Genomic DNA, 24,059 nt, shown 5'->3' with positions numbered 1-24,059 from the left:
GAAAAGAAAAGAAAAGAAAAGAAAAGAAAAGAAAAGAAAACAATAGTAATAAAGATAAAAAGGAGAAAAAAAAGAAAAAGATGAAAAGGGCAACGACGAATCGTACGTACGATAAAAGAAGCTAAGGTGGTTGTTTTCTTGAAAGAGGAGGAAGGATAAGATGGAGGGAAGGAGATTGGAGAGGAAATGGGGGAGAGGAGAGAAAGAGGAAGGGAGGCTTAGAGTCAGAGGCCTGGCAACGTAAACGGTAGTGAGAGTGAATGGATCGATGAAACCGTCTCGGCAGTGAGAAACACCATCGGCCAAAACGACGACGCACATCTCGTAGACCCCAAGAAGACACAGTACGCTCTGCTCAATGATATTTCAATCGTTTATAGCTACAATAAAATCCAACCAATGATCAAAGTCTATGATTACGATCTCGATTACGAAGCTCGTATCTTTCCAATCGATACACTTTCTTTTTTGTAAAATTCAAATTTAAATTCAAATAATTAACATCAAAAAAAGAAAACGATCATAGATATGAACAATGAACCTGTGACTTAGTAATATTGCGATCATTTCTAACCTGTCGTCTTAATTCTTTAAGAAAATTTTCTAAAGAGGAAGAAAAGAAATGAAATAAAATTTAATTAATAATAATAGTAATAAAAATTATCACGACAAATCCTAATCAATTATTTCTAACACGTATTAATATTGCAATTGTTTATACTCTATAATCTGCCGTGTGATCCTTCGAAAAAATTTCCTACAAGAGAAAAAACAGGAAAACCAGAAATGAAATAAAATTGATTTTATTGAATAATAATAATAATAATAATAATAATAATAATAATAATAATAATAATAATAAAAAAGAAACTTAATTGTTTTGACCTCGACAGATTCTAGCCAATTATTTCTAGCGCAGCAACATTTCACACACAGATACAAACGTTTTAATATTCAAAAAGTTTAAGCAAATTATCAGACGCTACTAACGACGGAGTCAAAGAGATAGTCTCTGTGCGGAAAGATTCGCGAAAGCTGTTTGATACCAAAAGCCGACGAAAGTAAATAGATAAGAACGACGGTAGAGGAAGTGCCTTCGAGGAGTTCCTTGTTAAGGAGTCCTCTTAATTGGAACGCTCTTCTTCGTGTCACCGACACTATAACCCTCCCCTTTCTTCATTCGAGCCACGATTAAATAAGGGCCACTAAATTTCTACGATTCATGACATCAACTATCATTGATTCGTCGTGTGTTGTATATACCAACTATCTTAATAAAAAAAAAAAAAAAAAAGAAATTCTTCAACATTCATCCCGAACGAATGAACTAAAGAAATTTTCTTTTGTCTTGGAGAGTTATCGTTTTATTTTCAGTCAAAGTGCACCTCGACTGTGTCTTATCGATTATTCGACGTGATACAAAAGGGAAAACTTTTATCGAAGGTATCGAAGGTATTGAAGATAGTACTTGAAGAAATATGTGCTCTACTACGTGATATATATATATATATATATATATATATATATATATATTAAATGTATATCAAACTTCGTGACCCCAACTTGGTCCAATTTGAATCCTCCTAGCGACTACTACAACATCCATTCTCTTTTTTCGACGCAACGAAATCAATTTTGAAAGTGGTTTTAAACTTCTGGGTCAGAACTATATATATATACATACAGACATACATACATAGTACATACGTACGTACACAAAATATACGCGAGGAGAATTTGAACGGTAAGTTCATACGACATCTATACGCATTCGATGAACGCGTAGATAATTTATTCACTAATGTTGGAACGTTAGCATAAATAATCCAACATCGCACGTGTGGTAATAATGAAATGACAAAGAAACCTCTAAAATAGCGATGACTCTTTCTGCAATATTAAATATACTGGATTAGTGAAATTATTTATAACTCGTTAGCTGTCATCAACATTTATAACAAAATTTTAAGACTTATGAAATTATTCCTTCATCTCTCTCTCTCTCTCTCTCTCTCTCTCTCTTTTCTTTTTTCTAATCCGTATTAACGTTCGATTTGTTCCTTATAAATATAGGGTGAGCCAAAAGTTCTTAAGAATTGTATTTTTACAATTTGAAAAAAAAAATAAATAAATGGCCTGAAGAGTCTCCAAAAAGGGTAATCAATTTTCAAAAATCATTTAGAGACATTTAGTCAAGTCTATACTCGTAACTATCGCATAACATATAGAGAATGAACGTCGTACTAGAATAATTTTTTAAAAAGAATATAATACCATCTCGATATCCTTTCTATTAGTATATATTAATTACTCGAGAAATGACCCAAAAATCGTTATAAAGTTCACACAAAAAAGATCTCTTTGAATGTGCCAGACAAGCACTTGTAAAATTGCGACTCGAGTAGCAAGCTCAGCGCTTTTCGCGTCTTGAGAGTCTACCAGCGGCAGACCGGTAGTGTTCTTCGAGTAGAAGACTTCAGAGATTTACCTAAGGTCGAGACACCAAACGTGCAAATGAACGAATAGAAAGAAAAAAAAAAAAAAAAAAATTCTTCCGATATTTAACAATCGATAAAGAGGTATATATTTTTCATTAAAATGTTCTATAAAAAAAAAAAAATAATAAAAATAAAAAAAAATAAAAAAGAATATAGGAAGAAAGGAAAAATTGTTTTTCTCGTCATCTTTGAGAAATAAAATGGTTTAAAGAAAATAGTGCATTAACCTTTTTCGATCGATTGGATAATCAAAGAGACACACGGGTTAAAAATAGGAATTCTCGAACGCGTTGAAAGTATGAAGAAAAAAAAAAGGGAAACAAAAGAAAAAAATAAATAAATCAATACTTTTGTTGAAATCCAAAAAGATTTATAGCATAGGATCATTTATTAATCCTGCGTGAGTAAGAATATACGTTTTACCGAGACAATACGAATGGTTCGAACAACAGTAAAGAATTTGTGCGAGAATCTGGGGCAGTTTGATCGATAAAAGCGTAAACGTTGCAGCAGGGTTTCCTTGACTGGTACTCTTAACATTTTTCCAGCCTACGGGTAAGGGTAGATCCCTAGTCGTCGTACCTACTTACTTCTCGTGAAACGGAAAATAAGATATCCGATGTAGTCTTCAATATATATGTATATATGTAACGATTTCATATAACACGATTCATCAACGAAGATGGAAAATTTTTTCCTCCTCTTGGTTTATTCAAAAAAAAAAAAAAAAAAAAAGGAAAAAAAAAATATCCTAAGCTCTTCGTGCCACGAAACGATCAAAGTGTATAATTACTTAGAGTGATAAACACTTAGAAAGAGAGATGAGCTTATCACACGAGCACTATGTATACTGTATAGTACATATTATGTGTATATATACTTTTGTACACACACACACACATACACGCGCGCGATACTACAGTATATAAATACATAAATATAGCATTTTTATAAACTAATCGCAAAATTGTTTCATACATCATTGTACGCATCGCGCATAGATAGAACAAAGATTACACCATCGACCAATGCACCGTCGCAGCTCATTACCTTTTCACGTTGACGAGTCACGTTGTTGGAAGATACTAATACACGTGAAACATTTACCATCATTCGTCTCGATCGCGTAGTTTCCTTTTCTTCTATTTATCCGACATAACAAACAAAAAGAGAAAAAATGAAAAATAAAAAAAAATAATTCTAATTCTAAGAAGAGTTAATTATTAATTCGATGTTAATCAACTATCCATACGAGTTGTAATTAACTTATGATATAATTTCTATGAAAGATTGTTATTATTATTTCCAACAACTTTATATCGTTTTAAATTCTACAAAATACTTTCAATTTCTCGACTTGCGTTATACTCTTTAACAAAATGAAGAAGATAAAAGAATATAACCTTACATCTTAATATTTCAAAGAAATTATTACCTTGACACCGATCTTTACCTACCAAATATGCCAACCTATTGTCTAACACACATCCCCGACTTCTACTCTCTGACATTAGACCGTATCGCTGTTGCTCGTTCAAGGTCATGGAACGTCTGCAGCGTCCATACCGATGATGCAACGTTGTATATGCTGCACCGACACACAGGATCGATAACGTACGATATGATGATACATTTTGAACATTTCTATAAAACCTTTATATATTGGATTATCTATACAATTATCTCAAACGAATTACGAACTATATAAGACTCTATAAATATAGTATAACAAAAGTTCTCAAGTGATTTTAAAAATCAATTATTCTTTTTCGAAACTTCGTAAGCTTGTAATTAAGCTTGTATTTTTAAAGAGTGTAAAAAAGAAAACAAAAAAAAAAAGAAAAAAGAGAGAAAAAAAATAATTAGCCTAAAAAGTCTCGAAAGAGAATAATTGTCTTTTAATGTCGCCTTAGGAATTTTTGACCGGTCTAAAAACATTTCGTTCACTCTGTACATATACGTATACATATGCATATACATATACATTATTGACCTAGGAATTTACATTTCAACCTTAGTAAATGTATGTATGTAAGTCAAAGTCTATTTTACATCTTTGTCGCATATAAATCGACTTTAAACTGTAATGAATCATATATACAAACCGTATGTATGTATATATGTATGTATGTATGTAGGTATATATGTATGTATGTATGTATGTATGTATGTATGTATGTATAGATATCTTTTTATTTCGAATCGAGTACGAAACCTTACTACGTGCCAGGTCTTCCATGTTACGTGTTCTAAACATTGCTCAAAATTTGTCGAAAGTCTAAAAGAAATCCTATTTGGAATAGTCTGACGAAACCATAACCGTTCAAAGATTCTCAAAGCAATCGAGTAATAATTAGCTAGCTATATATATATATATATATATATTTTAGTTATATGTATGTATCGTCCTATCTATTTGAAGTTAACTCTGTTACGCATCTTTGAAATTCGCGCTATTAAATGGTGTACCTTTAACAATGTTCAGTGCTATTACCTCTGCTTTGTTTCGTTTCGATGCTTAACGCGTTCGAAAAGAAGCTCTAAATATATTTTATGCTCGTTTTAATCTCGATTAAATTATTTTGAACCAGCTACTTATATAAATAGAAATGTAAAAAGGGAAAGAAAAAAGAAAGAAAATCTAAAAATTTTTATCATCGTCATATTTGTAGTAATTTTTATATATTCCTTTTTATTTTATTACTTCATGTTATTTTGCCTTTTCTTTTATTTGTTAACGTAAGAAAAAAAAAATGTAATTTAATGTTCAATATTTTAGACTAAAATATGTCGAATCTCGATTGATATTCTCTTGTATAAATAAAAATAAAAAAAAAAATGAGAAATCTAAAATTTTCCATTATCGTCGTATTTGTAGTTTCTTTTATATATATATACACATATATATACATATATTTATTTATTTATTTATTATTAGTTAACGTAAAGAAAAAATTTAATGTAATGTTCAATATTTTCGTTTAAAATGTATCGAAAATCTTCTTTTGTTCAACGATATTCTGAAAATAATATATTAATATAAACCTTTTCTATCAAAAAGGTTAATTTTTTTAAACTCCTTTAAATTTTACAATACGCCGTGTGGTGCATAGTAAATCAAAGATTTGAAAATACGTACGTAACCATTTGAATCTCCCTCTTTATCTAATGACATCATCAACATTACGAGAATATAACCAAAAAATTAGCTTACGTTACTACGAAGGAATAGATACATATATGTACACACATGACAATGCTTCACGAATATAACGTTCTATACGACATTACACACAACTTTGATATCTTGTATTTTTAAATGTATTTAATTTAGTTCGAGAAGATAAGAGAACTATCTCTATTTTCCATTACCGCTTAAATTACGCTTAATGGGTACGAAACGTATAAAATTCGAAATAATTTGTTTTCCAATGGAGCTTGCTTGCGTCTTGCGAAGTTGTATTAAACGAATACGTAGATTAAATAATACGTAGTTAGATTTTGGAAACGAGTATAGGAAAGAAAAAAGGAATCGAAAAATGTCGCTGTGATACCCGAAAATCGGCGATCGTTAAATAGGTAAACAATGACGATAAAATCTAAATAAGATGTTTATAAAATATATGTATGTATACAATAAATCGAGTGAAATATATAAAAAGAGGGGATGAGGAAGAGGGTGGAAAAGAGGAGAAGGTGGTAGTGGTGGTGGTGGTGGTGGTGGTGGTTGAAATCGACTTACCGTAGCGCCCGTTTTCCCGTGAGAAAATCTTCGGAAGATCTGTCGTCCTGAATCGTGTCCTGACTTCTCCACAGGAAAGATAATTATCGTCTCTGTCACCGGCACGAGATGCACAAATATGAAATATCGTCGACACGTGAACGTTCTTTACATATTTCGTTGATAATTCTTTATCGTCGTCGCGATGTGTCGTATAAACGTATGAACGAGAAGAGAGAAGGAGAAGAAAAAAAAACAAACGAGTAAAAGGGGGGAAAAGAGAAACACACTCGCAAAAACACAGCACGAGTGGCAACGACACAGACACAACGACCGCACCTTCGAAGCTTGCAGCAACGACTGGCTCACTCGTGCAGCTAACTTTCGGCTAAGGAGGAAGGGCGCAACCCGATTGGTTAACGTCACCGCGAACGACCAATCACGATCGATCGTATACGGTGCGTTGACCCCACCAACAAACCCGGCGCTTCTATTTCACGACGTGAAATCGAAGAGAGGGTGAAACGTGCGCGTATAACCACCGACACTGACGTTTGAAAATAAACTATGAACGAGAACGAAAAATAAATCAGTCTTTCTCCATTCCTCCTACTATTCACGTTTTCGGCTGCACTGAAGACGCTCTGCGTATCTTTGCATCCTCGTATTTCTCTCTCTCTCTCTCTCTCTCTCTCGCACACACACACACATACACGCACGCACGTACACATGTACACCGTTTTCTATACGCGAATAAATCGATGAAATGCGCATGCGCCCACGTGGGTTGTCATGGAAACGAAAAAGATAGGGGATGAGCGCATGCACTTCCTCTACGGCATTTTTTACGCGGCAAAAATAAACGAATATATTATATCAAATATGACTTGTAAGCTTGTATATCATCGTATATATCGTTGTTAAAATATTTTCCAATTATTACGAAATTCCCATTATCGATTTTTTATGTAAGGAATATTCTAATATATCTTTTAAAACTTCTAATCGCCAGATTACAATTTTTATATATTACTTGTACTATAAAAAAATAAATAAGATAAAGTTCTTGGACTCACCTGACTCACAACAAATTCTAAATGCAGCACAAGTTGTAGCGAGTGCTTCTGAAAATATAATATATTATCACGTTCGTTGAATCTCTGTATTTCTTTCGTTTTGGTTTTCTTGATAATATAGTTGAGCAGGCCAAATTGTTTCTTTTCAAGGTTCTTGATGTATAAAGAGTCGAACAAAGCGCCATTCTGGTATCTTTTGATTTCGTAAGACGTTTCGTCCGATTCGTAAACGCGTACAATATCACGCAAAATTCCAATGATTTTGTTTAAGATCGACATAACGGTCAATGTTATAACATTTTTGTATGATCGACTTTGTAATCTCTTCCATTTTATTTGTGTACCTTAGGGTGTTTTTACTCGATAATCCATTAATGTAAAATGAGGATCTTATCCTCGATAAATGGTCAATACTAATAGAAAATTTATATCACTTGAATTTAGCACCAAATATGTAAATGAAATTGTTCGTTACGATAAAAAAATCGATCTAGTGTACAGCAATTTTTTTTTTTTTTATTCTAAAAAATTATCAAATAACCCTTTATGTAGTTGAGTGAAAATCGTTTATCTTCGACTAGTATTGATACAAAAATTTGTTTAAGTTCTCGGTATACTTTATACTTTGATATGGAATTATTTTTCTTATATCATTACAATAACGTACTATTCATGTGTGTTCTTACTGTTCAAATATATCACATACTTAAAAATCGTTCCAAACGAAGTCGAAATTTATTGATTAATTGTAGTATATTGAAAGTTTAAATAAATCAAAATTTATCGATTAATTGCAGTATGTGTTGCTGCTCTGCCTCCCTCCATTCTGTGTCTCCAGCATCTCCAAGATTTCCGGCATATTCTATGAAATCATAAATATATATATGTGTGTTCAACAAAAAATAAGTCCTTTGAAAAATATTTTTATAACATTTTTTATATACACTTTTACCTCTCATAATATGTCTGATAGTTTTAAGAGATGCTCGTCTTTGAGCTAAAATTCTTGTAACTCTTTGTTTTACTGCAGGAGGACAACCAGTACAAGCTTCTAAGAGAACGTAATCTACCAATTGCAATATAAATAATCCTCCATCTAATCGTCTAAGATAAGACTCTTCTTCATCTTCGTCATCCTATATTTTTAAATAATATAATTCGTTAATTTCAGATTAACAATAAATGTAAAAATGTAATGTAAATGTAAACGTAAAAAGAAAATTCTTATTTTATTGTATCGTATTAACTTTTGCAGTTTTCTCAACTTCTTCGACTTTTTCTAAGTATTTAAAATGTAATTCCATTAATCTATCCACTTTTTCATAATCATTTTCTGTAAATTTACTAAGTAATCTCTGACGTTGTTGTCCTTTACAATTTCTCAACATACTTGCTATTATCGATACCACGTGTTCTGCAAGAGGATTTAATTTTATATAAACAAAATCTTTTGTAGTGAATTAATTCATCTTATTACTTTTTACCTTCATGTTCTTCTGCTGTAAGCATTCGTTTTCTATTTTTAGTTGGAGTTTTCATAAAAAGAGGAAAGATTGTTCTAAGTCCAAGTATGTCAACAAATTTACTACAATTATCTTTCCCGTCAGGTCCGTTCATAGCATGATCTAAAACCTATAATATTTTCATACAATACTTTATTTCCTTAAACATTAAAAAAAGAAAGAAAAAAAAAACTTACCTTAAGAGAACCGTTACGTGACATTTTTTTTTCTCGCAACATTAAATTCATTAATTGTAATCCTTCACCACGTAAAAATCTATCTCTATTTACAGTAGCCATTAAATTCGAACATAAAACATTAAATAAATTCTCCATCATTTCTTGTTCTTCGGCAGTTTGAGGGTCGTGTCGTTTGTAGTACTGTAAATAATAAACAATATTAAAATAATATAACATAAAATTAAGTTCTAATACATATAAACAACAAACATATAATAAAATGGAACATACAGCTAATTGTTGTAACAGTACATCAATACCATCAAGATCACCTAGAAGTAACCTATTTTCAGGCGTGTTTTGTACAAGAATTGATAAAAGTTCACTGGCATAAAGTTTATTCGCATCAAATGGCATTTTTGCTTTAATTCTACGTAACAACCATTGCATTAAGCCCTGTTTCCCAGCATCGGTACATAATTCTGGTCTAAATTCCAATAAATTTTCAAATATGGCTATAATAAATAAATAGATTTAATATAATTATACACAAATATATTTTAAATATATAAAATGATATATACCAAGTGTATTATGTACTCCATCACTTTCTTCTTTCACATTTTCATCTAACCTCTCCAAATTTTGAACAAGAAGAGCACTAACTTGCTGTTCCAATAATGCATCTATGAGAGTATCTGCTCCTTCTTGACTCTCATGTAAAATATCAACGTCTGTAAGTTCTTGTAAAAGATCCACTATACCAACTGCTATATCTGTATTTTCGTGAGATAACAGTTCAAGTAACGAAGGTACTGCACCAAGTTCTACCATTAATGGATAAAGATCTGGATTAGTTGCAACGACATGTAATTCTTGAAGTGTTTCGTGAAGTTCAACTTCAGATTCTATAAACCTATGAAATTTATAAAAATACAATTAAAAGAATTGTATATCAAGTATAAATACAAAAGTTATATTGAAATATATGACTTACTTTTCTGGCTGATCTGGAAATTTAACTCTCATTTCTTGATTTCTAAGAGCTCTCTTTTCAAATAGTAAAACCATTCTTTTTAAAGTAGCTTCATCCAATGCCTCTACTTCAGGTGCTTCAGTCTCTACATATTTTAAAATGTCTTGTTTTTCTTTTTCTGTTAACTGTGGCTCAACCACATCATTGGCAGGCGAAGGCAATGCAGCCCTTATCGGAGTTGGAGGTTCATTATTTCTAATTGGAGTCTGTTCATCTGTCTCTCTTATTTGTCTTTGACGTGCATGATATGGTGTTTTAATAACTCTCTTTGGTTTCTTAGAACTTTCCCATTCTTCGTCGTCATCTTCTTCTCCAATTGTTGGACGCTTTGGTGTGTTAGGTGGCTGGATAAATAATATTTAATATGTACATAAGATTTTATAATCAAGTTAATTCATAAAGAAAATACATTCAGATAAATTATAGCGAAAATGTTTTAAAAAGTAAGGTTAAATTTGTCGCTATATAATATAATTGAATATAAGATTTTTATATTCTGATTTTCTACGTAACCTATATATAATTTATAAAAATTACCTTATAAGATAATAATTCACCAATATCCATATCAAAAATATGCACTAAAATTATTTCTTTATTTACATAGGTACATTTAGTACAATGTCACACCAGTAAGCGTCGTTGATTTTAATAACAAAATGGCGCTGCAAACGTTCATTCGTAAAGTAATAAAATTTTTGACAGGTATCAAATAATGTAGCTGTTAAATAAATGTTAAATAAATTGTATCATATTAAAATCAATGAACTAGGAGAAAAAAATAATAAAAATTTGCATTTAAATTAATTTAATCTGTTATTATTGATCAAAATTTTTCTGTGGTTACAACTTGTAATTACGTATGTCATATCAAAGATGTCGCCTTTTTTCTACACTTGGGTTCATTCAATATGTTCAATGTATGTTTGTAGGTACACGTCATAAGTTTATCCTACAATTATTGCTAAAACTTAGTTTTGCAAAAGAATTTCGAAATAAGTTTGACCAAAATATGGAGACGTTATATCATCAGACAAATAAATTGGTTCAAGAAACGCAACTTCTTTTTTCGCAATTGGAAAAAAGATCTCCTAACCTGGATTTAAAGGAAATAGAAAATGCCATAGAATTCAAAATCAGTCTGATCAACAGGTAGCCAAAGCAACAATTTTATTGTTGCTTTTATTAATTATTTTTGCAGTAATAGTTTATAACTTGTTTACTAAACGTAGTTTTTAACAAATGCTTTCAGTAACTGTGAACGACTAGATGTACTTTGTTTAAAAGGATCCATTTCGCCTATTTCGCCTTTCAAAAGACAAAATGCAAAAATGAGAGTCGATCAACTTAAATACGACAGCCGTCATTTGAATGCTGCGTTAAATAGTTGGAGAAATCAATTAATTAGAAAGCAACAAGAAGAAGCAGAGCGGGAAGCATTATTGTCGCAAACATTTACTGCGAATGATCACATTGATATTATGATAGATCAAAATACACAACATAATTATAGTTTACGAAATGCAGTAAATGGTGTAGACGATCTTATTTCGCATGGAACAGGAATCTTAGATAGTCTAAGATCGCAAAGAATTACTTTAAAAGGAGCTCACAAACGTTTGATAGATATCGGTAACACTTTAGGTCTTTCAAATACAACTATGAGGCTTATAGAACATAGAGCTCGTCAAGATGGATTTATTTTAGTCGGCGGTATGCTTTTTACATGCATAGTGATAATCCTAGTCATTATTTATCTTACGTAGAAAGAGAAAGGACATAAACAATGATAAACGTGTTTATATACATGCTTGATACACTCCAACAAATATATTTAATATTGCCTTATTTAAAGTATTAAGATTTTGATTTTGATGCGATCCATGTGTTAAAATTATTAGGAAAATTTTAATATAAATATTTGTATATATTTAAATAAATGAGACTCTAGAGATCTAGAGATCAACGTAGTAATTTCAGACTGAAAAAAATACATTCTATAATGGTTTCACGATGTCAGCAATATCATTTAATTCCAAGCGAGATGTTCCGTGTAAATCTTTCTTTGTGTGATTCTGTAGGGGCCTTTCTCCCACTTCTAAGGGTTTTACTGGTCGAAGAAGTAGGGAGGGCAAACCTCCAAGTCCCCTTCTCTCGATTCCCCTACCTATAATTTCCACTATAACAGCGTTTACAAACGCATCATTCTACGTTGTGACTGCTGACGGAGTTAGTGGTGTCTGATTCTTCTCAAGATAATATCTACGAAAAATTTATTTTTTTGCTTTAAAGCAACAACTTGCCGAAGAAAATCGATTATCCGGCGGCCCTGGATGGGTTTGAATTCAGTCCACGTTTTTTGATTTTATTCGTGACTAGATCCACACTCATCCAAGGATACCGGGCTTTAAATTCGATCTATAATCATTTTTCAAATCGATTATGCTCTGATTGATTTTAGCTGTGAAAAAAAATTATTACTTATTATATTCTTAATATTTAATGTATCAATTGGATCATCCGAATTGTATACAAATTTCAAGCAACACATCTAACTATATACATATTTCGAAGTTTTTAATGCTTGTTTCCATTATAGAAAAGATATTTATATTTTTTCTTTTACATGAAATAAAAAAAAAAAAAAAGAAAACTATAAAATTAAAGCAAGATTTTGTACATTCTTACCAGATCTAACACGTAAACGAAAGATTCTCACAACTCAAGTCGATGGCCGTGGGATTCCTTTCAGTTTCTTTGTGTATGAACACCTGCCGTGTTCCCCTCCAATCTTCTCCTCTTTCCCTTCGAAACATCAATCCTACCCCCTTAACCTCTCCCACCGAAATAACGGTAAAAACTTGCTTATATTCTTAAAACTTTGTACTACTATACTACGTACCTCCAAATAAACAATTTGAAGGACGATTATACACATCATTACTTTATTAATATCTATGTATATATATATGTGTGTGTGTGTGTGTGTATATATTTCATGTAACTTTGTCAATTAAAATATTATTTGTTTCATTGGAAAAAGTAATAATCGATTACCAAATTTTGTTACGTATTATACATAATATTAAAATAATATTTAAAGTATTACTAGATACTATTTAAAATTTCTTTCTTTCTTTTTCTTTGCATAGATAAGTACTTTATATATGAAGACCTTTTAAATATCATGTTGACAATATAATTTTCACATATATTGCTAAAATGTTCATCAATTTATATTATAAAATTTTGTTTAGTCATGCTCATACTTATTTTTTTTTTTTTCTTAATCTTCATAAAAGATAATAAACTATTTCTGATACAATCAAAGTGTAGAAAAACATTAATTAAATAAATATTAATAATTGTATAATCGTATAATAAAGTATGAACATGGATCTATTGGCAAATGTGACAATTACTTATCCATTAACATTATATCAGATAAAATTAAATTTACAAAATATTAGGACAATATGAAGTTTTTTTCTTTTCAGATCATTATAATTTATATCAAGTGCTTTGCGATTCTAAACTTAATTGTGCTACAAGAGTGTGTTCTTCCTGAACGTCAAAATCGAAAGACATATCAGGATTCTCACGAATTTCCTCTAATGCACGTTTGATTTGTGCATGTAATTGGACAGCTACTTTTTTCACAGCTAAATGATTTTGTTTTATTTGTTTTGCACAAGAAAGAGCACCATTCCAGGACGAAGCACTGGTGTGTGCAAGATAAAGTTCTTTCCACAATTGAATACTGATAGGTGCAACACTAGGCCAAATAACCCCAGGATTTGGATCATACAAAGGATTTAACCATTTTTCTAATACTTCTGGTTGATTCATGTAAGACCATAAACTATAAGTATGTTCAGACAATTGAAGTTGGACTCGTTCTGCTTCTGAATCACCTATAAAAGTAATATATAATTAATATATTAAAGTATTTCGAAAATTTGTATAAATTTATTAATGTACCTAAAAATGTTCCGAATTCTGAACAGTAGCTATGTCTATATAATTCTATCAATAAATCCACTCTATATTCGAAACTAAATTGAAATTGATAATAAAGCTGGTAAAGACAATCAAGAAAAAGTAAGAACGTTGGAGCATGTGTTGGACTTTGAGAATGAGAAGGATGATATGGTCCGTGCCGTGTTCGAGTAAAAAACTGATGACCAGCTTGTAACCATTCTCGTTCTATAAGAGCTTGTAGACCACGTACGGTACGGCAATCAGGATTCAATATTGCTTGTGCCAAACTTGTCACAATTAATGTTGAATCTCTACCTGTACTTCCTACAATGGACAAAAATATATATATATTCATTTGTATTATATTATTATTTAAAATTGTTAAGAATATATTTATTCCTTATACCATGAACTAACACAGCTGCAACTTCCTGATGTAGACACTGAGCAGTTACACAAGCAGCATTTAAAGCACTTTGAACGGCAGTTAACCATCCACTGCTTTCAAGTCTAGACAACCATTGTGACGTAGAACTAGCCACATCATTACAAGCCTCTATTAATTTAAAAAAACTGTCTGCTAAATCATGAGGCCGTGGCACCGCTTTATGTACTTTTCTCCATTGAGGATAAGCAGCATCCATTTCTGTACCACCACCCTTCGCTCTTGAACTTTGAGCTTGGGTAACAGATCTTGTATCTACTATATACCTGGCAATAAGTTTCCATTTAATCATTCTAAATTGTAATTGAATTATTTTATGTCAATGATTAATACATACCCTCGTCTCCCAGGACCTAAGACTGCATTTAACAACCTTTCATCTTCCTTACATCTTTTACCAGTAGCACCACACATTGGCTGACTACTCCGTAATAGAACACTCTATAAAAAATAAAATATGTAAAATTAAATATTTTTACATTTCCTTAATAATAGTCAAATAGCATTGATTTTTGTATTTTTACCCCGCCTTCGTGTCTATAACATAAAACAGGAAATCTACCACCATCTCGAAAACTAGCAGAAGATATTATAACTTTATCTTCTATATGTCTAGGTACTATAACAGCTGATGGGTAAGAATTACAAACTTTGTAATCTATATTCAAGTAACTGATTCTCCATTCATCGGCGTATGCAGCCAATAATCTAGACCATTCTGAAACAGGAGCAAATGCTGTCCATCCATCTTCTATTTGTATTACATTTGTTGCTTTTGGTCTATAGAAAAAGGGATATTGAAGTGTTTGTTCTGCAAAAGTACATAATGCATTATATGATGACAATGAATGACATATTATATTATTAAAAATTATAGATCTAAATATAGCTACCTAATGATGCTAATCTCTCTATAGATAACATGACACTGATTAAATCATCTGTAGAATTAATATCCAATTGAAGTACACGAAAATCTTTACATTTTAATATGATACTGCCTCCAGGACTTTGAGTATTTAATTTTTTTTCTATTACATCAATATTCCTATATATAAGCTAAGGAAAGTAGATAATTTAGTAATATTTATAAAATGAATAAAATACGATATTAATATTTATATGATATCTATCGATCTTATTTAATATTATTGATTTAATTTAATATTATTATAAAAATCTCACCCATAACTCCTGTTCATCACCTTGTCTTGAAGATAAGATAAGATTGTGGCTACTAATACATAACGTTCCTTCCAAACTTTTATTATTACTATCACTTTTATCAATTAATACAACATTGTCGACCTTTGGAATCAAAATTAAATGTCCACATTCCATTTTATATATAAATTTTAATTTTTATATTTATTGATAAATAATTGAAGCAGAAAAGAACACTTTGACAGATCAACATAACCTAACAATGTTACAAAACATTGCTATCAATGAAAAATACACTTATTTGGTGAGTCAAAATGAAACTTCAAATAAAAAATTGATCGTAATTTTTCCAATTTGTTTATCGTTAATATATACGCATTTTTTTATATATTTTTAATCTAATTCAAGAATCAGGCATCTGTTAACTTTCTGTTTGTATTGATAAGGTTTATAAGCTATCTGTATTTATGTAGTTTCCATATCTCTATGTGTTGGTCACGAAATATCACCGTTGTGTGTGTGTGTGTGTGTATGTAGTGGTGCGTATCTATATGTAGTTCCACGAGAGCATTTAGAATTGTCACGTGACTAAATTCTTTCACTAACCTCACTTGTCACTTGCTATGTTTGCTATAGTGTCTTAAATGGCTTACAATATCGAATTAATTCAATACTGCTTGTGAGTTAAATTACTTTATATGTATATATATATACACTCGCACACGCATATATACAACGAACATTTATTCAATTGTTTATTTTGAGGTTACTTTGATGAATTATGTTTCAGAAGTTATACAATCGATTACTTCGCAGCATTATATTGTATTATTTTAAAGAAGTCAACGAAGGATGACAATGAAGAGGATAAAGACGAATATTTATACAACGACAGCATCTTCGATAATTACGAATATGGTATTATAAATTTTGTATAATTTACTAGATTAGACATGTTTTTAATTTCCAAAAACTCTAACCTCATTCACGGGGTATTAACATTTCTATCATAATATAATTTTTCTATGTATAATCTCTTAAAAGGGACATTCTTGTTATAGAATGTTAATAACAATATTTTTTATTATTTACAGAATTGACAGCTTTCATAATTATGAAGAATAGTTATGAAGTATAAGTTTTAACGAAATATCACGTGACCAATTATCAATTCAATATACCGTCGAAAGATGGAAGCACTAAAGAGGCAAAGTTGGCATATAGGAAAAGGAAAGAAATCTCTGGGGTAAAGTCGTGTGAGTTGGTGTTGTCGCTTTTAATTCACAACTATCCATATTATGTGGTAGGTAATATATTAATAGAATTTAATTATTAATATCAAATTTATTCTTGGATCGACAAATTACCATAGAAATTTTCTAGGAAGTAACTGCTTTGTCCACATTTTTCATAACAAAGCACTACTTCTATGAGTATTTTTATACACATACATATATGTCTGATATATATATGTGTGTGTGTGTGTGTGTGTGGATGGGATATATGAACGATTTGTACATTATCAATATATGTATATGAATATACTACTTACCATAGAAATATACGTGGAACATTATTAAGTTTCATCCTTTTTAATGTAAGTTTCTTTTTGATTTTTACTACAATACAATGTTTAATAATGCTTAAATCACATTAGATATGTGGGTAACATGTATCATATAGCTGGTCTATTTTTTGTCAAGTATAATTCTATATACATTCCTTTAGCATGATGTTATATATAATGCTGTCTGTAAATTTATAATATGTACTATCCCAAAAATCAATACAGTACCAACTAATTTGTAGAAATTAGTGACTATATATAAACATGTAAAATATTTGTATATATATTTATGGATATGATTTAATGATATCAAATTACACATATGTTTTCCTTTTAGAGAATCATTTAATTAATTATATTATTTTATTATATACTTTATTCTTTTAACATTCTGTTATACCATATTTTATTATTTAGTTATTTCAGATATAATTATCGTTTTATATATGCAAATGTATATATATATAGATAATTTTTATGTTATTACACATAAGAGTATTTTTTAAAGATATATGAATTATATAATTTTTTATTATTAATTGATAATTCATAACATATATAAAATGGTAATATCTTGTTTATTTGAAGTATCAAGAAAATAATGAATTTTCTTGTATTCTCTCATTTAGTAAACTGCAAAAGTAAATATGGATACCTCAACAAAGTTGGGTGATGATACTAATTTGGAAGCAAAAAGTGAATGTTCAGTTTCAAGTGAATCAAAAAACGATTCATTAAAACATACTAATCAAGTTGATACTACAAATGTTGCTCTCAAGGAAAAAGAAAATGTAGATAAAATCAATGATATCAAAGGTGCAATAAATGAAATTGATGCAGAAAACACTACTGCAAATGCAAGTTGTGTTAAGGTAGAAAATGAAAGTAATTCGAAAAATATTATTACGCCGAGTATTGATACACCGAGTACTGATATACAATATAGTATCCAAGTAAAAGAAATAAAAACGGAACAGAAAAACGAAAATTTAACAGAAGATACATCATCGAATGCAGATACTGTGAAAGAGAGTTGTGAAGCTACTACAGCAGATACAACAGAAAAGAATATTAATAATGTAAAAAGAAAGCGTAGAACTTTAAGGTAATTTCTACATTGTTAACTCGTTTCAATTCTTTTCTTTATTTGGTTATCATTACTCTGTTATAAGTATCATTAATAATAATTTATAGTACACAAGAAAGTACTTCCCTTTCTGAAGAAAATGGAGTTAGAAGCAAACGAAAAAAATTGAAAAATGCAAGTGATAAATTCTGTTGGAGATGTCACAAAGAATCGACAGAAGCACGTTGCAGTGCTTGTCCACGATCATGGCATCGTAGATGTATGGGGGGTACACCACCAATTTCTGTTCATAATTGGATTTGTGGCGAATGTGCTATGATATTGAAAGCAGAAAATGCAGAAACACGTTCTGCAGCAATGGCAGAATTATCAGTTGATCAATTGTGTATGTTGCTTAAACATGTAGTTCAAAGAATGCGTGAATATTCTGGTGTATGTATGCATTCAGTTTCCTATGTTCTTATTTTACTAAATTATTTCTAAGCTTATCTTCTATTATTTTTCTTTCGTTAATAAATTAACATATTTTTTTTAGTCTGAACCATTTTGGAAGCCCGTAGAACTCAATGAAACTCCAAACTATTTGGATTATGTTGTCAAACCAATGGATTTAAATCTTTTAGAATCTAATGTACGTTCAAAACTTTATGGCAGTACTGATGCATTTATGTCTGATGCCAAATGGATACAACACAATTGCATTGTTTATAATACATGTACGTAAGATAGATCATAATTATATACACATCACAGTGTTATAGAACAATCCTAATAACTAAAGTCTTTCACAGGTGGTGGAGTTTATGCCGATACATCTAAATTAACTAATACTGCAAAACAAATAATTAAAGTGGCACGTCAAGAAGTATCAGAAATCGAGGCTTGTCCAGATTGTTACGCACATTCGCGTAATTTACCTAGGCCGCAACCGTCATGGTTTATCGAGCCTTGTCGTCAACCACATCCACTTGTATGGGCTAAATTGAAAGGTTTTCCTTTTTGGCCTGCTAAAGCTATGCCAAGATTAAATTCTCAAGGTTTCGTAGATGTTCGTTTTTTCGGAGAACACGATCGGGCATGGATACCACCTCGAGATCTTTATTTATATTCTGAAGATCCACCTGCTCCATTACCTCGCAAAAGAAAAGTTGATATGGACGAATGTGTTAGAGAAATTACCCGACACTGTCGTAAACTTGAGCTTGCATTTGGTAAATTTAAATTTGCACCACCGAAAGTACAATACAATCCGCACGATCCAATGCAAATAAAACTGATGCTACCAAACTACGATCCTCTTCAACCAAATAATTGTACATCTTCTGAATTTTTGGTACCTAAAAAGAAGGCTGCTTTTCGGAAACGTAATCTTTCTATCAAGGATAAATCGCAAACTGAAACTTCTGCGATTGACAACAAACTTGATTCTGATACGACTGCTTCTGACGATGAAAATAAATCTCGAAATAAAACACAGAAATTAACCACATCTGATCAGTCTTCTCCGAGTTCAGACAATAGTATTAATTTAGATATGCTGCAAAGCGAATTCAAGAAGAAAATGGTTAATATAGAAAACAAGATGTCTATGGAAAATGTATCAACAGAAGAAAATAAATCTATTAAATCAGATCGAAAGAACATTGAAGAAAATAATACGAACGCTCATCTACAAAGACCTAACGAATCTAATTTACCTATATTAAAAAATAATTTACATATTACACATGACAATTTAATAACTACTGACCAAGTTTTAAAACATAATGAATCTTTAAAAATGGAGCAAGCGTCAAAGAAACATTCCACTGTAAAACCTACTGCCAATAAAAGTAATACTTCTGAACTTTTAAAAATAGCATCTAAGCTTACAAAAAATACTGTTAAAGTTTATAAACCAAAAACGAGATTGGTTGACAAATTAAATGCAGAAAAGGCTTTAAAATCTTTATCTGAAAATGAACAAAAAACTAAAACAGGATTACCAAGCTTGGAATCAATGGTTCCTGTTACTCTACCTTTGCTACAAAGTGATAAACACGATCTACCGAATAAAATAACAACAAATGCAACTGCCACCTCGTCTGTTTCGACCTTTACTACCATATCGCAAAACAACATACGATTTTTTGCATCAAATTCAACATTAGGTCAAACGACACTTGTGACAAATAGTAAATCAGTAGATACAGTACAACAATCTACATTAGCAGAGAATAATTTAACGAGTAAAGAGACTTGCACGATTATAAAATCAGGTTCAAAAGAACAAAAAAGAGAGAGCAAAGCAAGAAAATCTTTCCCCAACAAACCATCTATTTATCCGCAAATTACACTTCATTCGCCATCGAATACATTATCTAGTTCAACGGAATCTATGATCTATATCACGACTCCTCAGAAAGAAAATTCTATTGGGTATCAATTACTTCCTCCAGAAGCTGGACCTCTTAGTGCTCGTTTGTATCATGGTGCTGAAGAATTAGCAAAAAGAATGGCTCAGTTAATGGAGGAAGCATATCGAGAAGCTGCTCATAGCAGTCAAAACTGTGAAGATGATACTACTGATAAGCATCATGCTACAGTACACTTTTTACGATTACAGATTGAACGCATGAGGTGGCAACATCAACAACAATTAGCAGAACTAAAACACAATACTGGTACCTTATAATTTTTTGTAATATTTTAGCATGATATATACATGACAATTTTAATTTACCTTATAATTTTTAGATCGTATGTTACGAGAAATGAAAGCAAGCCTGGAAGTAGAACGACTTCGAGCTGTCGAAGAAACTCGTAGAGAAATAGAGCAAGAAAAAATAAGGTGTATTGAAGAAACAAAACGTAAACAATGGTGTGCTATGTGTCATCGTGAAGCGTTATTTTATTGCTGCTGGAATACAGCTTATTGTGATTATGCATGTCAACAGTCTCATTGGCCAACCCATATGAGATCATGTGCTCAAAAACCTTCTTTTACTACAATTGTTACAACTACAGCTGTAGGATCAAGTCAACAACAGGTGATGCCCAAGCTCATCATGATAAATGTGCAACATGCATCATAAATCGTACAGAGGGCATAGAGTCATTGGTGTAAGTCTGTAATGTTGAAAGCCAAAAATACTAAATAATAAAGTATTGCTGTAAAAATACTTTACATAATACCATTTGCTTTTTACAGTAACAGATTTCTATTCATATATTTCTACACTGGCTTAACGTATCAATCTGATAAAATGGAATTCTTAATATAGGCAACATATACTTTGTGATATAACGAAGAGAAAAAAATAAATAAGTGTATTTTTTACCAAGGTATCACCTAATTCACAATAAGTTATTACAGTATATTTGTTTAAAAACAAAATAACTTATAATTTTATTAATTCATAAAAATACTTTGACAATTTTACAATCAAGATATATCCAAGGCTTACACTACATATACTCTGAACTCTCCAAATTTTGAAGCGTTATTATTTGTAAATGTTCTCTTTGCAATATCATTATTGTATTAATTTTTTTACTTTATTTTCAGAATATTAATACGAAAGTATGTAACCCTGCGTGCAGAGTTTATTCTTTACCACATAATAAATCACCTGGATTATCAACATCTCATTATGTTTCATGTTCTAAAAATGAAGACAATTAAGATCTTTCATAAATAGATATCACGTTGAAACTATTTGCAATCAATAATATAGTTCAATACACATTGTGTAAACTGATTTTAAATAGCTATTTTAAATAATTTTGTCTAAATACATCTTGTCAATTATGTATTGATATTAGCTATTAGAATAGAATAATCGTAGACATTAAATATTTTGTTGTATATTTGTGATGCATTAAGTCAAATATCTTAAAATTGAAAATAAAAGTAATTTTATAAAAATGTATATGTATGTAAATATTGGTGATTGAACAAGTATTTACTTTGTAAAAATGGATTTAATACGTAAAATACTTTATATTACTGTAAAAGAAATTAAAAACTGAATACATTCTGAACAAATGTATTACTATAAAGATCATGTTTACTATACTCATATAATATGTTAAGCCATCGTAATTTCAACATTTTGGAATACAATTAATTAGTAACAATAAAAAGTAACAGTAATTCAAATGTAAATTATCTACTATTACGACATATATATATACACACACACACACAAAATCAACATAATGTGCAAGAAAATTTTTTTGTACTATATGATCCAGAGAAGGTAATTGGTATTTACACAAAAGTAATTTTACACATTTTGTCATCCGGAGATAATTTTATTTACAAAAGTACATGTTTATTTAGCTTTTTTGCTCTTAATTTTTCTCATATAGAACTCTAATTCTTTACCTTCGAGAATGTAACCATCAGCTCTTCCACATTGACCAGGTCTACTGGCTATGCAAGCTACAATTGAATATTAGTCAAATATATGTAACGAATAGATTTATATAATAACAATAATGAAAAATTATTAAAGATACAATACCAAGAACTCGTCCCGTCGAAAATTGTTCTTCTAAAGCAGCTTCAACTTTGGCAAATCGTTGCCTTGCTTTATATTTAGCTTCAGTTTTCTTCGACCGTTTCTTGTTAAGGACTTCTTCCTCTGCTTCCGTCTAAAATTTTTCATTCCATTTTATTTCTTATAAACTATCCCAAAAATAGGTTCATACATCAAGTGCACATATTTATACGCTTAACTCACCAATTTTGCACCTCTCTTACGTCCCAACGGAAGAGCATAATGGCCTTCGTACCATTGTCTGAACGGCGTGGCATCGATGGTAACAATAGCATTCTTTACAAGAGTTTTTGTACGAACTAATTCATTGTTTGATGCATTGTACACGACGTCGATAACGCGAGTTTTTCTCGTGGTACATTCGGATCCCCAAGAAAAATTTCCTGTATCTAATCGAAGTGCCCTATACTTCTTATTACCACCACGCGTGCGTACCTTATCACAAAAAAGTAAGACGTGTTAATTAATTAATTGCAAATAAAAAAAACAAAATTACATTGATTATGTATAATTCAGTACGCTGTGGGAAAATGTCAACACGACTCTCAGAGTAGGTAAGGTGATCATCATTTAATAATAAAATAACGAATGCAAAATTTAACCTAATAGACTTTTAGAAATTTATGCAGTTTATTAAACGAATCATAGTTTTATTTACATGCTAAACTTACTGTGTGTATACGTTGAGGTCCAAGTTTGGTATTTGCAGCTGGACGACCTAACTCAAACTTCCTCTTCTTCCGAATAGGTTTCCTCTTTCCACCAGTTGCTCTCCTCTTATGCCAATGATCGCGTGATATACCTATTCATTACAAATATCTTTTATATACGTTTTACTTCGACATACACAAAATCTCATTACGAACTTCAAACAATTGAAATGTTTACATAATTCAACGTAGTGTCATTTCTAATAAATTTTGAAACATATTTGCAAATGGAAGGCCTAATGTTAACTAACTTTACATTAATTTATACTTTTATACAGTATAAAATATTGTACAAAAATTTTGAAAACTATTTCTAACCATTAAAAACCGATATAATTTAAACAAACTTTTCTGACAAATGTCGAAGTAATATAACAACAAATCTTTAGATTATCACATTATATATAAATTTTTCGTATTTTGGAAAGATGTTTTTCACGTAAAATACAGATGTAATTCGATAAAAACAAACTTTCATAAAACGGAGAAACTCACCCATCGCGCCGAGTTACGAAAGAAACATAGAACCATTGAATATTACTAAGGTAG

General features: G+C 30.6%; 6 protein-coding genes across 12 annotated transcripts in view; 2 read left to right on the top strand and 4 right to left on the bottom strand.

Moving 5' to 3' along the window:
* Nucleotides 1-6,854, bottom strand: part of LOC127062616 (uncharacterized) — a 43,810-nt gene extending 36,956 nt beyond the window's left edge. The window contains exon 1 of one of the 2 annotated variants that reach the window (XM_050991153.1): nt 6,241-6,854. The gene's annotated coding sequence lies outside the window, so the exon portion shown is untranslated. The remainder of the gene's footprint in view (nt 1-6,240) is intronic. The other variant, XM_050991150.1, reaches the window with a different exon arrangement.
* Nucleotides 6,855-8,001: 1,147 nt separating this feature from the next.
* On the bottom strand, nt 8,002-10,658 carry LOC127062619 (beta-catenin-like protein 1). The gene is made up of 9 exons (XM_050991160.1): nt 10,550-10,658; nt 9,974-10,356; nt 9,561-9,892; nt 9,268-9,491; nt 8,995-9,177; nt 8,780-8,927; nt 8,543-8,709; nt 8,248-8,431; nt 8,002-8,157 (listed from the first exon to the last, which is right to left on the bottom strand). The coding sequence occupies exons 1-9, from the start codon at nt 10,577-10,579 to the stop codon at nt 8,069-8,071; spliced, it is 1,740 nt and encodes a 579-aa protein (XP_050847117.1). The 5' UTR covers nt 10,580-10,658; the 3' UTR covers nt 8,002-8,068.
* A 9-nt stretch (nt 10,659-10,667) lies between these two features.
* On the top strand, nt 10,668-12,026 carry LOC127062621 (Golgi SNAP receptor complex member 2). Of its 2 annotated transcripts, none has more exons than XM_050991165.1 (3): nt 10,668-10,717; nt 10,945-11,164; nt 11,265-12,026. In XM_050991165.1, the coding sequence occupies exons 1-3, from the start codon at nt 10,672-10,674 to the stop codon at nt 11,776-11,778; spliced, it is 780 nt and encodes a 259-aa protein (XP_050847122.1). In that variant the 5' UTR covers nt 10,668-10,671; the 3' UTR covers nt 11,779-12,026. The 2 variants fall into 2 exon arrangements, with proteins under 2 accessions (XP_050847122.1, XP_050847123.1); XM_050991166.1 differs by lacking the exon at nt 10,668-10,717 and adding an exon at nt 10,753-10,872.
* Nucleotides 12,027-12,936: 910 nt separating this feature from the next.
* LOC127062618 (myotubularin-related protein 9) lies at nt 12,937-17,332 on the bottom strand. Of its 2 annotated transcripts, XM_050991159.1 has the most exons (8): nt 17,155-17,332; nt 15,624-15,746; nt 15,332-15,497; nt 14,963-15,249; nt 14,776-14,879; nt 14,400-14,704; nt 13,994-14,317; nt 12,937-13,926 (listed from the first exon to the last, which is right to left on the bottom strand). In XM_050991159.1, the coding sequence occupies exons 1-8, from the start codon at nt 17,155-17,157 to the stop codon at nt 13,526-13,528; spliced, it is 1,713 nt and encodes a 570-aa protein (XP_050847116.1). In that variant the 5' UTR covers nt 17,158-17,332; the 3' UTR covers nt 12,937-13,525. The 2 variants fall into 2 exon arrangements, with proteins under 2 accessions (XP_050847116.1, XP_050847115.1); XM_050991158.1 differs by lacking the exon at nt 17,155-17,332 and having other exon boundaries at nt 15,624-15,783.
* LOC127062617 (protein kinase C-binding protein 1) lies at nt 16,717-22,682 on the top strand. 4 transcript variants are annotated; one of them, XR_007781174.1, is made up of 8 exons: nt 16,769-16,905; nt 17,799-18,274; nt 18,364-18,688; nt 18,792-18,972; nt 19,048-20,919; nt 20,993-21,358; nt 21,447-21,580; nt 21,804-22,682. XR_007781174.1 is itself a non-coding variant. In XM_050991156.1 (8 exons), exons 3-8 carry the CDS (start codon nt 17,817-17,819, stop codon nt 21,918-21,920), a joined length of 3,246 nt encoding a protein of 1,081 aa, XP_050847113.1. In that variant the 5' UTR covers nt 16,769-16,905; nt 16,986-17,199; nt 17,799-17,816; the 3' UTR covers nt 21,921-22,682. The 4 variants fall into 4 exon arrangements, 3 of the variants coding, with proteins under 3 accessions (XP_050847114.1, XP_050847113.1, XP_050847112.1); XM_050991156.1 differs by lacking the exon at nt 21,447-21,580 and adding an exon at nt 16,986-17,199 and having other exon boundaries at nt 20,993-21,285; XM_050991157.1 differs by lacking the exon at nt 21,447-21,580 and having other exon boundaries at nt 16,717-16,858; nt 20,993-21,285.
* LOC127062623 (40S ribosomal protein S8) lies at nt 22,532-24,027 on the bottom strand. Its single transcript, XM_050991168.1, has 5 exons — nt 24,006-24,027; nt 23,472-23,602; nt 22,984-23,235; nt 22,765-22,894; nt 22,532-22,682 (listed from the first exon to the last, which is right to left on the bottom strand). Exons 1-5 carry the CDS (start codon nt 24,007-24,009, stop codon nt 22,573-22,575), a joined length of 627 nt encoding a protein of 208 aa, XP_050847125.1. The 5' UTR covers nt 24,010-24,027; the 3' UTR covers nt 22,532-22,572.
* Between the last annotated feature and the right edge of the window lie 32 nt (nt 24,028-24,059).

Source organism: Vespula vulgaris, chromosome 3 (assembly GCF_905475345.1).
Source record: "Vespula vulgaris chromosome 3, iyVesVulg1.1, whole genome shotgun sequence".
Lineage (NCBI taxonomy): Eukaryota > Metazoa > Arthropoda > Insecta > Hymenoptera > Vespidae > Vespula > Vespula vulgaris.
The sequence above is the reverse complement of the archived record's forward strand: the minus strand, read 5'-3'. Positions and strand labels throughout refer to the sequence as shown.